This window comes from Drosophila gunungcola, unplaced genomic scaffold, assembly GCF_025200985.1.
Source record: "Drosophila gunungcola strain Sukarami unplaced genomic scaffold, Dgunungcola_SK_2 000001F, whole genome shotgun sequence".
In the NCBI taxonomy this organism is placed as follows: domain Eukaryota; kingdom Metazoa; phylum Arthropoda; class Insecta; order Diptera; family Drosophilidae; genus Drosophila; species Drosophila gunungcola.
In genome coordinates this window covers 4,928,913-4,944,977 of record NW_026453197.1, presented here as the reverse complement: position 1 = coordinate 4,944,977, position 16,065 = coordinate 4,928,913, and the positions used below count along the sequence as shown (strand labels likewise).

At 40.3% G+C, this 16,065-nt stretch overlaps 1 protein-coding gene across 1 annotated transcript; it reads left to right on the top strand.

Moving 5' to 3' along the window:
- Window positions 1-95: 95 nt before the first annotated feature.
- Window positions 96-3,907, top strand: LOC128262464 (uncharacterized). The gene is given in 8 exon segments (XM_052996738.1): window positions 96-1,470; window positions 1,531-1,973; window positions 2,031-2,362; window positions 2,645-3,170; window positions 3,227-3,455; window positions 3,458-3,492; window positions 3,549-3,698; window positions 3,755-3,907. Coding segments are annotated over 8 exon segments (3,174 nt in total). The 5' UTR covers window positions 96-146; the 3' UTR covers window positions 3,890-3,907.
- The last annotated feature ends 12,158 nt before the right edge of the window (window positions 3,908-16,065 follow it).

Below are 16,065 nucleotides of genomic sequence, written 5' to 3'. Positions count from 1 at the left end.
TTTTTATTTTAAAATATAAAACACAATCAGATTACTTTTGCAAAGTACTGTTTAATAGGTTTTCGGATAAATGAAATAGGAAACCTGAGCTTTTGGTGTCAAGGCCAGTGGAATTCAATCAAAACACACCTATATTTTCAGTCACAATGGATGGGTCTAGCATTGTTGGCCGGAGCACCGTCCGTCGAACTTCGAGGCAGTCCCGACGAAGAAGGTTTAGCGGGGGGGTCGAGGCCTTAAAAAACAAGCCAACCGAGGTGCAGACGACGGAGCGACCGCTGGAGCTGGAGCCAAAGACGCTGCAGCAGAGGGTGTTCCTCTACATCCAGCTGAACGAGATGACCAAGCTGCCGAAGACGGAACACCCGCTGGAGCTGCACCTCTACCATCCGAAGAACACGCTGCAGAAGATGCAGGAGCGCTACACCACGGAGACCATCATCTACCAGCACGAGTTCAATCTGAAGAGGCCGGTGTTCGCCTTGGGTGTGATGCAGAACGACCTCGAGGACATGAACGAGTTCAGCGATCAGCCGCTGTTAATCTCCCTCTACCAAAGGATTCCCAGACGACGCAAGGGAGCCAAGACAAAGTCCCGTGGCTCTGCATCCTCCCAGGCAGTGAGTCCACCAAACACTGAGTCCTCGGATCGCGGTGAAGGTGTCGGCCTCAAAAAGAGGTCGAGTAAAAGGATATTCAGCGAAGAGGCTGGAGAGGAGGATGACGCCTTTGCGGAGGAACGGCTGGAACTCTTGTCCCGCGGTCACTGCGATCTGCTGCAGCTTTTCCAGCGACGCCGCTTTATAAGCGACATCACCATCTATCTGTATCCGGAATACCAGACCATTTCGCAGGCCAAGTCCAATGAAAAAATCACCACCTGCAGCGTGTGGCACATGTACTCCATTCTGCCCATCCTGAAGAACTTCGACTTTACCAATTTGACCTTTATGACCCTGGAATCGATTTACAATGTGCCGGAGGAACTGCATTCACAGTCAGCCGAACTGGGACTCAGTGTTTCCTTTCGCTCAAAGCAACCGGATGAGCAGGATGGTGGTTACGGGGTGATGCCATTGTGCACCTATTTCGGATTTATATCGCAGATCATCAGCGACCAGAACACCAGCATTGTGTGGGAGAACATCAAGCGGGATCTCAACCACAACATGCATTTCAGCTTCAACCAAATGGAGACCAGCTGCAGGGTCAAGCTGCCACGCCTCTTTCGCATGTTGCTCTGGGAGCAGGATGTGGACTTCCAGGTGCCGAGTATCGATCCTGTATCGGACTTGGCCCTGATCAACAACTCGCTGCACCGATTCGTGCTCAACGAGGAGCTGCGGCAGATCCTTGAGCAGGCTGCTGTTCACAACGACTACGAGCTGCTGATGCAACTCTACCAGGAGACACCGAGCAATGTCCTGTACGAGGGTGTCCTCAATCCCAGCATTTTTGGTTACCCAGGAGGTGAGATATAGGGCTATTTTTGAAATATATTTTGACTGTTCATATTTAAACCTTCCCCAGTGAACTACTGCCGTTTTGCCGTCCACTTAAAGCCCGTTGTGGGTTCTAAAATCAAAGTTAGCCTGCCGAGAGATACCCTGCAAGTGGCCCCAATGTTTTGCACCTTCAAGATTTGCTTCTTTCAGCCAATCTGCGAGCGCAACGAACCCCTGGACAAGTTCAACGAGAGCCTCCTCAAAAGGTCAAAGCTGCGACGCTGCTTCGACATGGAATTTCTCAAGGAGGACGCGAACGATGTGGATGTGTGTATGGAGCTGTATCGCACCTTCGATGATCTCATTTCCGACACAATCGGCTTCATAATCAAGCGGGGTGTCAAGGACATCAAAGAGAAGAAGGATTTCTTCTGCTGCCAGCTGGGAAACCTAAGCAATTTGGTGCTGAAAATCTGCGGCTGCGACTTCAACGTACGCATGCCCACGAAAACGAACATTGAATTTAGAGTGGGTGTATTGTACACATATTATATTATCCATTATTAATGGTTTTTGCCTATTTAGGAGATGCTGACACACATGTACAACGAGCTGATGGAACGCATTGAGGGCATCTTCACCGCCTGCAGTTGGAAGAATAGCTGTGACTGTGCCACGAACCAGGAGTACGGGGAGCATGGCCTGACCCGGCTGATGAACGAAATGCGACTGGCCAGCCTCACTGGGCAGCGGGACTTGGCCATCCATATCTACGAGGAGCTCGACAGCAGCACCTCCAACCGAGTCATTTTCGAGTTTGTAACGCTGCTAAATAGCGTTGAAACTCTGCAGTTCGAGCAGGCGGCGAGGTATTTCATTAAACCACGGACCACCGACTGGAGCGGACATTACTTTACGTGAGTCTAACTGGAGTTCTAGAATTGGGTGACCTGTACGATTACTAATTTGTTTGCCTTGCTTTTACGGGCTTACTTTTAACCAAGAACATATAAACTTTTAAATGAGTTTTAACATTATAAATGAAATATTTTGGTCTTCTTTGGTATCACACTTGCCTAGTAGTGTAGTGTGTGTAATGCAGATGTTATAACATAAAAGAGTATGTAATATTAGCTCAAAGTAGTCCAACTGTCCGCTACCTTTTTTTAACACCTCAATATTGTTTCCTTCAAGCGCAGATTGCTGTTGCAGCTTTATATCAATTACATGATGGATCTGAGATCACCAGAGGAGGAAGTCTGGAGCACGGCAAAAACGAATATGATCGATAGTCTGCGCCAGTTCGCCCACAAAAACAATCTGGAAACGGAGATATGGGTTCTGCTGTACTGCTATTACAAGGAGGTGGATTATTTGCCAGGAATGGAGTTCACGCGTTGGAAGTTTCAGAATCTCCTTGAAATTACCCCCAAGACTCTGGCCTTCACACCAAGCTCCCTTTATGAACTTTATCTGCCGGTTGACTTCGAAATGAAGGGCTCTTGCACCGCGATGAACACCCAGTTGTATCCTGTTTTTAAGCTTTTTGCTCGCCTGGGAGCATACGCCTTTGCTGAGGCTGTGTTTGCCAACATAGAGTCATGCTTTACGGAAGCCGAAGCTTATCTTATAAAGACCACCCTAAAGATTCTCCAGCGGCAGATTGATGATAAGTTTGGGGTGGTTATGATGCCAACGGATAACAGTGTGCCAGGAAAGTTAAAGGTGGGATCAACTTAATATTGATATGAAATTATAAATAGTTGAATACTTTAAACCAGCGCTGTTACCAACTGCATATTAATGGCAGTGCGGAATATTCCCGAGGACGTTGCGACGAAGCCTTGAAATACTTCCAGCAATTGTTGCTAACGACGGAACCGAATGACAAGGCTCTGTTCAGGCTGAGTTTCCTGCGCCTCGGTCAATTGTGCCTCAAAAGGGGACAGTATGAGCTGGCCGAAAAGGCCTTCGATCTCTGTGTGCCCTCTAGCCACAGACGCAAGAACTTTTGGCCAACTTCGGAAAGGGATTGGCACTTTACCATGTTAGCTTTTATATAAAAAAAACTATATTTAGAGTTATTCTTCATGACATCCACAGCTTAATCGACTTGAAGAAGCCATTCCTTTTCTCTCTCGCTGCACTGAAGTCGATATCTTTATTCCCGATGTCTGGGGATATTTGGCCACCATCAACCTGAGATTAAGCCGAAATAAAACTGCTTTGGAGTGCTGGAAAATGGCCAAAATGGTTAGTATTTATATAACAACCACCCAATTATCTCGTTCCAAGCGTTTCATCCAAAGTACCCAGAACTAAACATTAGCAAGTCCGTATATGCCGAACTGGAAAAGATTCAGTACTCAGACGTCCATCTGCTTGTAGATGACGATGGAAATCCAGCAGAACGTATGTCGAAAATGGACTTCATTACTCTGTAATTAAACCAAACTATAGGCTATAGACTAAACTAAGAAAATATGATTTTTTCCCACTTGGTTAAGGGTCCAAAGTCCTAAGCAAACACATTCGGAGTCACGCCTTTCATCAAGTTTCGGCCACATTTATCACACAAATTTAGTGCCCTACATTTGGGCAGAAATTAAGTATACGCACACTCATATGTTAACAAGGTATTTCGGGTCCATAATGTCCTTCGCCTGCCTCGTCGAGCTGGCGCTTGTCAAATTTTTAGCCGCAGAGCGACGGCACAAACGTGAATATGCCAACACAATGCATTTTTGGCCAAGGGCAAACCGCCACAGCAATAGCAAAAACAAAGCCAGCAGCACCAGCAACAACAAAACAGAAACAAGTGAGATACGTAGTTAAACCCTTTTGGCCAACACTCAAACCATGACAGGTGTTTGCTTTGCAAAACGTTTGTGGGGTACAGCGAAATTAGGAAGTGGCTTGCCAACAGTGAATGAGTTTTAGAGCCTTTACAGTAATAATTTTCTATTTGTTTTGTTTATTTTACTTAAACATCAAATATGTTTGTCAAATTCAAACGCTAGCTTTCAATAATTGTTTACAATTTTTTAAAAGATAATGATTATAATAATGATTATAATGATTATATATTAGATATAATTACGCATATCTATTTTATTTTATATTTAAATATTAATATTTTATTTATTTACTAAATTGCTTGACTCCAGTTAAGAACAGTCACTACTGACTTGATGTGAATCTGTGAAGTCATGTTTTTATAAGCACAATTTTATGTTTTCTGTTAAAATTTCATTTTAAGCTATTTACATAAAAATAAAACTTATTACTTTTCATCTATTTTTTGGATAAATCCACCAAATTATCTATAATTAATAATTTCAGACTTGATTATATAATAAACGGAAATCAAGTTAAGATAGTTTGCTTTTCAAGTAAACAGTTTTAAATGGGAGTACATAAAGAACTTCTACATCTACTTTTATTGACTACCCAAAACAGAAGGTACAAAGCTTGTCTCAAATTCTTGGTAACTTTCATTTCTTTTGGACCGTTAGTTGGACTATTTTACTGAGATTTACTCAAGGGCATCCCCCATTCGTTGAGCTGGCCAATGTGCTCCTCTGTTGTTGTTTACCTGGCAGCGAGTGCTCTAAAATCCGCTTTGACAGCTCGCCTGTCAGCTCAACTCAAACCCAGCCAGCGGGGTGTTGGATGTGGGATGCTGTACACTTTTTTGCTTGTCTTGTTCGGGCCAGACCCTCAACTACATATGCTAATGACGAGGCAGTTGGGCGGGAGTGGGACAGGGACTGGGCAGAGCGCAGCCACTCAGCTCGGTCTTTTGAGCTAGTTTAAGGACAACAACTCTCGGCTGCTGGGCACACACATAGGTACACACAGGGACCCACACATTGGCTTCATCAAAATGAAATTTGTGAGCAAGCACATAAAGTGAATCAAGTAAGCAAGCCAGGTAGCCAGGTAGCCAGGTAACCAGGTAGTTGGGGCACATGCTGCTAATGTTTTAAGGCGGCTTTAAAATGCGTTTTAGTTTTAGTACACGCCACACTTGCTCCTCTGTCCTGTTCCATCAACATCACGCATACGACGCATGGGCCCTGGCGAATGAAAGCTTTTGTCGCCGCACGCAACAAAATCAATTAGACACATGCATTTACATACTCCGATTGCAGATGTGATGCCATTGCCATTGCCACTGCCACTGCCACTGCTATTGCCATCTAGGATACCTCCACTGGCACTCCCCGGCGGAACAACAATTGCAATTTAATGTGCTGCCTGCGCCTGCTAATGATAATGTTGTTATGTGCCTATTATGGCTGTTGTTTGTGGGTTCCATGGGGTCTGTGGGGCTTGGGTGGCTAGGGGCAGTCTGGGAGGTCCTGTTTCCAGCACGGCTGCGAACACACGTCATTAGCATTTGCATTTTGCGAACTTTGCTGTCTGACAGCACTCAAAGTGATGCAGTTAGGCGCCGGCACCCGTGGGCATCCGCACGAAAACACCAAATGAAATTAAAGCTCAACCCAAATGAGACCAAAATTGATTGGTAAAACTGGGAACAAGAAGATGACACCGATAGCGTAGCTGTCATGAACTGAACCCGACAGCATACTGATTGCATAACTTAAAACTTAAAGCTTTTAGCCAAAAAAAAAATGGCAGAAACTTTTGTACAAATAAAATATCGTAAATTTGAATTGGACAGGTAATTTGACTCTTAGTTGGGGAAATGATTAACTGGGAAGTTCGTTTTAAAATGTAGATTTGCTCTACTACTATTTTGATATATTTAATTTTACTAATTATTAATTATATTATTATTATTTAGCAATTTAATCTAGATTAAACTGGATTGAACAAATATTTTGCAGCCAAACTATCTATATCTACTATATAGTAAACAGTACACTAATGCTACCAATAGCCCACTTGGCCGAAACAGAACATTAAACGCCACATATGACTACCCAGCTCGAAATATTAATCCGTACGAATTTCATATGCCGAAATTCCAAAACAAGGCCGAGTTCCAGGCCCGGCTCAACCTTGAGGATATGGATGTGCAAGGATACTACGTGTGGAAACCTGAAGCAATTTCTAATCAAAATATGCGTTGGACAGGCTAATATGCAAATACCTTGTAAGCAGCTCAGACGCAAAGCAGCTCAACTTAAAACCGAAATAGCTCAGCTCGAGCTCAAGCTCCAGCCACCGCACATATCTTCGGCTTTGGCTACGGCTACGGCACCGGCTAATAAAAATCGGTGGATAAAACTACAACAGCTGCGCAGCCTGCTGAGAAGTATGCAAAGATTTCGCCTGGAATTAAGTTGGCAAAGAGCTAACGTGAAATTTACACCAGAATTGCTACCCAGCGAGTGGGGGGGGTGGGGGTTTGAATGTTTGCCGGGTGTGACATGAAAATTTCATTTGAAATTGAATATGAAAAAAATTGGAAGCCTCGTGGGCGCCGCCTGTGCGACAGCTGCTGCAATTGACAATTATTATTATTGTCAGTGCGAATGAAGGGGAGGCGTGGTTGGTATTCATATGACACCCGTAAGGCTCATAACCAAGCGCCCAAAATGCCTCGACATCCGTCGGCTTCAATAAAATTCAATGGTCGCATTAAAATCATTTAAATTCTATTGTTTTGTTTGCTTTTTCCTTGGCTCTCCGGATTTCCATGTATTTCTTTACGACTGTCAACCGCACACGCAAACCAACCCACACGGATCCACACACGCATTCACATACACACACGGCGCACACGGCGAATGCCGCATAAGCTGTTTTCGTTGCGGATTTAGGCGATATCAGCAAATGCATATTTAATGGGCTTGCGATCAATATGTGATATGATATGTGGTGGGGCGACACTCGCGATTTGCGCTGCCGATTACTGCAATTTAAAACGGGTAAAGGCTAAGGCCTGCGAAATTGTTTAAAGCTGGCTGGGGATATATTTAATTGATAACCAAAACTTGGGGGCAGCCATATCGACCATAAATATAACGTTCTCTACATTTTACTATGCCATATAAAAGCGATCTTTTCTATACGCAACACATTTCATCAAATAATGCACAAGCTGAGATCTGATATATAATTTTTGTGTTGGCTTAAAAATAAATTTAATGCCGCTAAATATATTTCAACCATATATCTGAAACATCAGTTTGTAGTTAAAAATACCAGAATACCAATATCAGGGGTTCTCACATAATGATAACAAATAAATTGTTTAAAATAAAATACATTTTTATTCAAAATTTAAAATAAATTAAAATACATGTTTCTTTTATTTAAGAGTATTTAAGACATTGCCGAAAATGTAAGAAACATGATAAGTAGGCTAGCATGTTTTGTTTAAATTGTTAAAGTGTTTTCGAAAATTTCTTTACCATTTAAATGTTTTTAGGTTTGAAACTAAGGTTAAACCAAGGGCAAAACCAAAAAAACCATCTTGAACAAACCCTCAAAATCGCAAAATGAAATCGTTGGCGTCACTTAAAAATCATAACTGCCAAAGTGGTTTGGCACCGCCTGGCATCTGTTCCTGCTCTCTATTTTGCGCCTTCAAACATCTCAGGTGCGAATCCTTTGGTAAACCGTTTTCCCCGCCCTCATGCTCCAGTGTTTGCAAATTCTCAACTTCCAAAAAACGCGAGGTCGAAACACGTTGAGTGCGTACAGCAAATGTGAATTGCGAGCAGGGGCAAAGGGTTTTGCCAGGGATCTGTCTTGTTTGCATAATGCCAGGCAGTCAACGCGCACGCACACATATTGCCTGTGAGAAAAAAATAAGTCAGCGGTTTTCACTTTACAATTTGATAGCCGAATACGAATTTTCTGCTGACAGGAGTCGGGGCAAGGAATCGTTCGAGGAGCTCTGGCAAAGGATTTCCACTTTTGTGCCGTTGAATTGTTTGTTGATTTGCGTAACTAAAGTTCGGGGGGCGGCGCCCAGCCCTAAATCCTTTGCCGAGCAGCTTTATGGCCAAGTTCCTTTCACATTTGTCGCATTTATAAATTATTTAAAGTGGCAAAGCGCCAGCTCAGCTCAGCTTGATGAATGTGTGCGCTGGCCATCATTGACCCCGTGACCCCAAAAGCAAATACACAAACAAATGCGCCGGTTTTCAAAGTACACAAAAAGAAATTAGCCCGTATTAAACTTATAAATAAAATTGAAGCTAATATTACTGACTTTTAAAACCATCAAATAATGAACGATGTTGAGAAGACAATTCAAAAGTTTAAATAGAACAAATTTTTAAGTTAAGATCATATAAGTTAGGATGGCAATTCATAAAATAATTAAATAAAATCTGACTTTTAGCTGGAATCGGTTTAAAAGTATAATCAAAAGAATAACATTTAATTTATATTTCAATTAACTCTTAGAATGAGTAACTTGCTTTAGCCGTTTAAATAAAAATAACAAAATTACGTAAAAGGTGTTATTTCTTAGGTAAACTAAAATAAAATTCATTTTTGTTGTAAAGTCCAAACTGTTCTCTATGAAAACTATTAATGAGTTATATTAGTTTTCTCTGTGCATGCACTTGCAGATGGACCAGTGACATGAGAGACCATAAACAGTGGCTAAACAAGGTGCTTAAATTATGCCACAAGATCTGAAAACCGGCTGTAAATAACAAGCCGGACCAGCAGCCTCCCCCGCCCACTTCCGTCCCTTCCGCCCCTTCCTCCTTTGCCGGCATTGAGGACATGCATTCATATTTATAGTTGTCTATCTGTGGCTCGTCCTCCAGCTCCGCTGACAAGGCCATGCGTCGCCTGCCACAAATTGTAGCCACTGCCACCGCACCAGGACGCCCATGCTCAGCCCCATCCACTGCCCATCTGGTGGCCCTTCTGGCTTGTTGCTAGTTGTTGGTCTCATGGCTGGATGAATTTGGTTTCGAGAAATCAACGCACACACTCGCACACTCGCTCTCGAGTGTGCGGGGACGTGGTCCTGTGGGTGTGCGATATTTGCTCGAGTGGTTGTGTTTGTGTTTGCTTAGCGCTACTCAGCTGGTTGCTGTTTACACACATCCATATGAATATCAGTGGCCAGCATTTAACTTTCAATGGTAAGCCAGAGTTGCGATTACGGCGCTTTTATGACTAGTGGAAAGCTGCGGCTTAAGTTTCGGGCTTGAAAATATCTTTGGGCTTAGACATGCACTGGAAAAATTTATTTAAAAACGATTAATTAGATTTAACTAAGCTTAAATTGAACATATAAATTTATTGAAAAACGAACATGCAGAATGCCAAATTAAGAACTCCATATTTTTAGACTCTTTCAGTCAGAAGCTAATTAAATAAACAAACAATTCTTAAGCACAGAAAACTGACTTAAGCTTGTATTATAATATCTTGTTTTCCCTAAAGTTGTAAATATGAAAATTTAATAGACTTGCATCTTTTTTGCTCATCGTAAAATAAATAAATCTTTTAGCAACTAAAAATTGTTTATTAACTGTTTCACCTTATGAACTTATCTATTAATGACCCATTTAATATTATGTTTTTTTGAGTTTCAATTTTGAAGCCTAATTTTTTATTAAAGAAATTAACAAAGAAGAAATATAAACTTAGAAAATTTGCAGATTGCAAAAGTTAATAATCTTCCCAATATTTTTTTCTCAAGAAAGTGTTAATGAATAATGTTAGCAATTCCTTAAAAACCGTTCTGCTTGCATAGTTTTAAATGCAAAACTAAACAAAATAAAATTTAAATATATACACACGTGTTACTTCTCAAGCTAGTTAACACTTAATAAATTGTAAAAAATATTTAAGTACAATTAATAATAATTTGCAAGCAAACGTTTACTTTTTTGGAGTGGTTCCTCTTGCGAATCTAATTGCTGGAATGCCTGGCCGAAAATCTGGCTTCCTTCCTTCCTGCACAAAACGATTTTAATTAAAATCGGATTCAGCATAGACGGTTTCCGGAAACTCAATTGTGTGTGGCTGCAAACTTTGTTTACACTGTGTGCAAGCCGTTCAACCTGGGCTCTACTTTGATCTACAGCTCCCCGGCCCCGCAGAGACACTCTAAGCAATAGCTGTCAGTTGCCCCCAAAAACAATATAAACTACATGGCAATCGGGGTCGGAAGTGTGCGGATGGTCGAGAGCGAATGGTGGCAAAGATAAAAAATAATAAAAATTCATAAATGAATGCTTGAGCGCTTCTTGACACACGGAAGTTGGCCACCGGATGTGGATATATATGAGTGTGTGTGTGTGTGTGGTCCTTGAGCACAATGGCTCCTGTCGTTTGTGTGTGTGTGTGTGTGTGGGTGTGTCGTATGAAGAAAAAAGGAAGGGGCAGGGGCCGGGGGCAATCACAATGCGAAAGACAAACGTCCTGCTGACTTGTCTTTGTGCCTGGTCTTTGGTGTTGCCAGCAGTTCCGGCTTTGAGGCAGAAAAAGCCATTAGGGTATTTATTTTATGTTGCCCAGACAAAGTCTGAAAATTGTTGACAATTCTCTATTTTAATCTGCGAGTCTAGAGCCAGTCCGACGCTCTGGAATTCGGGATCATCTGGCCCGAGGTATGCAGTGAAATGTTGGACTTAAATTTATTGGGCCGGCAAGTGCACGGGGCACGCCCCGCATTTCATTTCATTTGGCCCCGACCGACTGACTGACTGACTGACTGACACATCCTTTATCCTCTTCCGTTTGCGGCCCGCAATGGGGCAATAATAAACAGTTTCCGTCACTTGTTTGACACATCTACAAGGCGCAATCTGATTGCGCCGCAAATATGTAGGTATGTAGGCCTATATATGCGTGTGTGCTCGCATTTGTGTGCTTAATGATATGTACAAAGGCTGGCCAAACATTAACCCTTTTCGGTGCGGTTGGGCGTGAGAATGTGTGGAAAACAACGGCCAGTCAACTGGTCAAGTATAAAGCGTTCGGGCCATGCGGTTATTGCTTGATTAATTTCCGGTCAAATAGCTCTAGACACTAATGACTATTTAATGTTACAATTTACACTTTATTGATTCGCATATATCTGATTGTGTTTGTGTCAGCATAATCGAGGCATTATGTCAAGCTGTCACGGCCAGGCCAATTTAATGGCGCTTAAAGGCAACTTTTGTTCACTTGTCGCTGCAACTTAAGGCCGCCGCTCAAACGCAACAAATTAGCCAGGTTGACAGCGCTCGCATTTAACGTGGAAGTACTGCGACGAATTAATGCAGCGTTTTGGACGCTCCCCACCCTCCGATTGTTTTCATTTTTCGCATTTATTTCCCTCATTTTTTCCCACTGCCACCGGAGGAACTGGGAAAAGTGGTTTGCATTTTGCCTAATGCGACGTTGCATGAAAACGAAAACAGCAACGTAAACAGAAAACAAAATAAGAGTTACTACCTTAACAGCAATCGACTTACTAATGCTCTAAAAAAGACTAACGAAGTTTGTTTAATTTATTTACTTTTAAGATGATTCAAATTCTTATAACTGAAAAAACTAATCAACAAGCTCATTTTCACTGGCATTCAAAAGACGTTTGTTTTATAAAAATTTAAAGAAAAACTATTTCCCATACCGCTTTACTTGTGAAGTTTCGAAATAAAAAAAACTATTCGAATCTCACTCACAAAAAAAACAAAGCTAAAAAATAGTTTGTTTAATAAAATTATTTAATTTTTTTAAGAGACGATTTTTTGGAAAGGTTTAGAACTGTCGACTTGTCTAAACTCTCTTTTCTTTCACATTCTGGCTTTAAAACAAAACTTATTTTATTTCGACTTTCTCAATTCGTAACTTTAAATGGCAATTGCAAAGTTATTATAACAAGAATACCAATTTAGTTTATGTTCCTACTGAATCTTGGCAAATACCCTTATGGCAAGTAAATCTGAAAGTCTAAAGCAAAAATACAAGCAGAGCTGAATTGTTCCATTTTGCATATGCAGAAACACAGACGCTTTGGACTTGAGTGACCCCCGGGGAATGGGGATTCGGATACCAGGACCAAGTCCGTTCTCTACTGCTGCCTGTCACAAAATTTGTAGCCAGCTTCAGACTTTTCAGTGGTCTTTGCGGGGTATATGGGTTTTGAAAATACTTACACTGAAAGTCTAAATATATTTAATATTTTCATTACATTTAAAAAAAATCTTTCAGCACAGCAAAGTGGAATTTAACGATTGCCAAATATCAAATAGTAAAGTAGTAAATATTTTTTAAGCTTATCTGAACCAATTATTTTCAATTATAAAAACTATCTCTTTAGCACTTTTTTTTTAAAGTTAAAGAAAATTTTGCTCAACAAATATATATAATATAAAGTTATGTCAATATAATATAAAAATTTTGAACCACATAAAAAAATGGTTGCTATAAAACTTTAAGCTATTAAAGTGCTAGCATATAGAAATACATTACATTAAATTAATAACAATAAAACTTTAACAAAATTTTAAAATTTTAAAAAACAAAAGCTTAAGAACATGTTGAACTTTACAAATAATAAAATGTTTTAAATAGGTGAAATATTTTAAATAAATAAAAACAGATATTCATAAGTGGCTCGCGTAAAACATTCTTGGTTTAAACAAATGTATACATATTGCGCATTTTATAAGTTTGTGTAGAACGGAGTTGTTTCTTTTGAAAATATAATATTTTTCTAAGTGATTGTCGGCGGACAGAGGAATGCTTTTCGGAAGTTGGTCCGGGGTGTTTTTCAGTCAGAACTGGTTGAGGTTTGGCCTATGGGAAGCGAGCGCTGCTGCGGCTGCAACTGGACGCTGGAGTAGTCAGAGCTATTATTTTCTGGCATTATCTCATCATATTTCTGTGCAGCGTTTGTGCTTGCAAAATTGCTGGAGTTTCCTGCTGCTGCTCGTGGGGACACAGGAACAGGACCAGGATCAGGAACAGAAGCAGGCAAGTAGCCGTTGAGCAGCAGGAAGCGAGCCTGTTTATGGCTGAAGTATGCCAGCTAATTCACAGAAAATACTCAAGAATTATGTGCTGGCTCAGGCTTATCCTCGGCCAGAAACAGAGCAACAGCACTAGCAGTTCATCATGTGTGCCGACTGGTCTTGGTATTCATATCACGTATTTTATTACATCGTTATTCATGATATTGACTCTCGGCGGATGGAAAGTTTTACCCACCGCTCGAGATATTCAAAGTGCAGTTCAATAGATTCCTCTGCCATAAAGAATACATTAAGTTTAGGGTCTCTTCTCGGCAGGCAGCACATAATTAAATTGATTTCCACGTTCGTTTTGCTCCTTGCGATTTATGGCCATGTGCGATAAAGTCAATTCGAGCAAATTGAAAAGCGAGCAAAGAGTTTGAAATGTTGCTTAAAATGGCAGCATGAATTATGCATGCCAAATTGATCTATTTTTTTGGGCATCCGGCAAAAGTTGAAGAATTTCTGGCATTTTCCGGCAAAGCGAAATACAACCAGCTTTTCGGGCATCAACTTATGAACTATGCGCTTTGTTTAGATATCTTGCCTCCTCCTCCACGAATGTTTTTTGAGCTGCGCTGACTTTGCAAAACCCTCAAATCCCCGACTACATAAAACTTCATATCAAAATACCAAAGCAAATATTTATTATCCATGTGTGCGGAGGAAAACTTTCGGCTAAGGCCACACCTCGGCTGAAAACTAAAACGACAACCACCGAAAGTCTAAGGAAATTTCGAACAGAAATTATTTCTGGCATTTTAATAAACAACTAGAAGCCACTGGCAACTATTCTAATAGGTTTTGTAGTACTCACCTAAGCTGTTTCAAGTCTTTTAAAAATTCTTATACTCGCTTTCGTACCATGCGGCGTATGCGTAATGGAATCAAACCCATAGATGCAGCGCCAAACTAAATGAAAATTTGTGTTTGGGACTTTGAAGTGGGAAAGGTTTTGGCATTCCATTAAAAGCGTTGCAAAAATAGTCAGTGAACCGTATGTTCACACTAATTAAGACATCGTATTAGCAACCATTTTAGACTTAATTTCATAGCATTTCATGCGACCAGCTCTTGACACTTTCCCTGCGATGGCAGCCCACTTCGCAACGTCGCTTAAAGCAAACAGAAAAAAGGCAAAACAAAAGTGAAGTGCTAAAATTAAAGCAACAGCAGCTAATTACAAGGCGACCTAATTTTATGCGAGAGTGCGAAAAAAAGGAATCGGGCGGTTGGGGATGCGCCAATAAATGGCAACGAGGCCAAGCACCTCCGAAAACAAACACAGAACCGCTGGGAATGTGGCGCTCCCTTCCCGCCGCTCCCCAGCCGGAATTGTATCTGTGTGCTTGTTTTTTGCTAATTAGCGAATAACCGTGTTTAGATTGCAAACACTCATGCCGGCGAAAAGAAATAACAGACGCCGGCAAATTAATTGCCAAACAAGTGAGTGCGGAGTTGGCAACTGGAAACTGCCGTCGCCCAAACCCACTTCCCGACTACCAACTATCACAACAAGCCCGAGCCTAATGTCCGCCTCACAAAAACACTAACGGAAGTCGATGCGAGGGGAGCCTTAAAAATTTGTCATTACATATTTCCCCACTAGCCAAATATAATTGTAGTGCGACAATCGTTTGGAAATATCTATTTGTCTGATATTTTTCAAATTGAGTATAAAGGAGTGCACGGATAAGCTTTGAAAAAAATCAGATATAAAAAACAAAAAAATGCTATGCTTACAGCAAATTCATAAATTGTTAAAACAATTAATTATGTTGTAAACAATAACTTGCTAATAAGTACTTAGCTTAAATTAAATTTAAGATACGCTTAATTTTGATTAAATAAATTTGAATAAACATTAAAATACAAAATTTTAAATTGTAATTTTATTTCCTAAAAATTTGTTAAGCAACTAGAAGGAACGCTAGAGTCGGGGGTCACAACTAATATAACTAAATTTCAATTTTTATTTATTTAAATATGCCTCCAATGCCATCTGGCGGTTATTTATGTGTTAAACTTAATTTCAAAATAACTTTTTAAACAACTGTTGGGTTTTTGCAAATATTGATTACATTTTTCCTTACTACTATACTCTTTGATAATAAGATAGGCGAAAAGCAAAAACAGCTAGTTTCACTTAAAGACTTATTGCTCCATTTATTTATTAAAGTATAATCTAGTTTTTATCAACAAACGTGGAATTCGAAACCATTTTGTAGAGAATACAAAATAAATTTATAGAGACTGGCAAAATTATAATAAATAAAATAATAATAATATTAAAATATTTGAATGTAACATTGTTTTTCAAAATATAAACCTTCTTAATATTAACTAAAAATATGATAATGTAATTATTAACTTATTTAATTGGTTTATCCTACAAGAAAATTGTAAATTAAATTTTTTTTCAATTTAAAACTACATTTTAACATACTTAAAAAAGAAACACACTTTGTTAAGCCAGCAACCAAAAATCTTGAATTCAAAGTGAAAATATTTAGTTTTAACATTATTTTTCTCTGGTTGTGTTAAATGCAGTTTGTTGGTTTGCTATTTGTTTCGTGGTTCTACTAGCGTACTTTTGTGTCTCCCCTCGCAGGGTTGCAGCACGCACTTGTGCAGCAGGGAGGCGGAAAAAAATCGTGACCCCC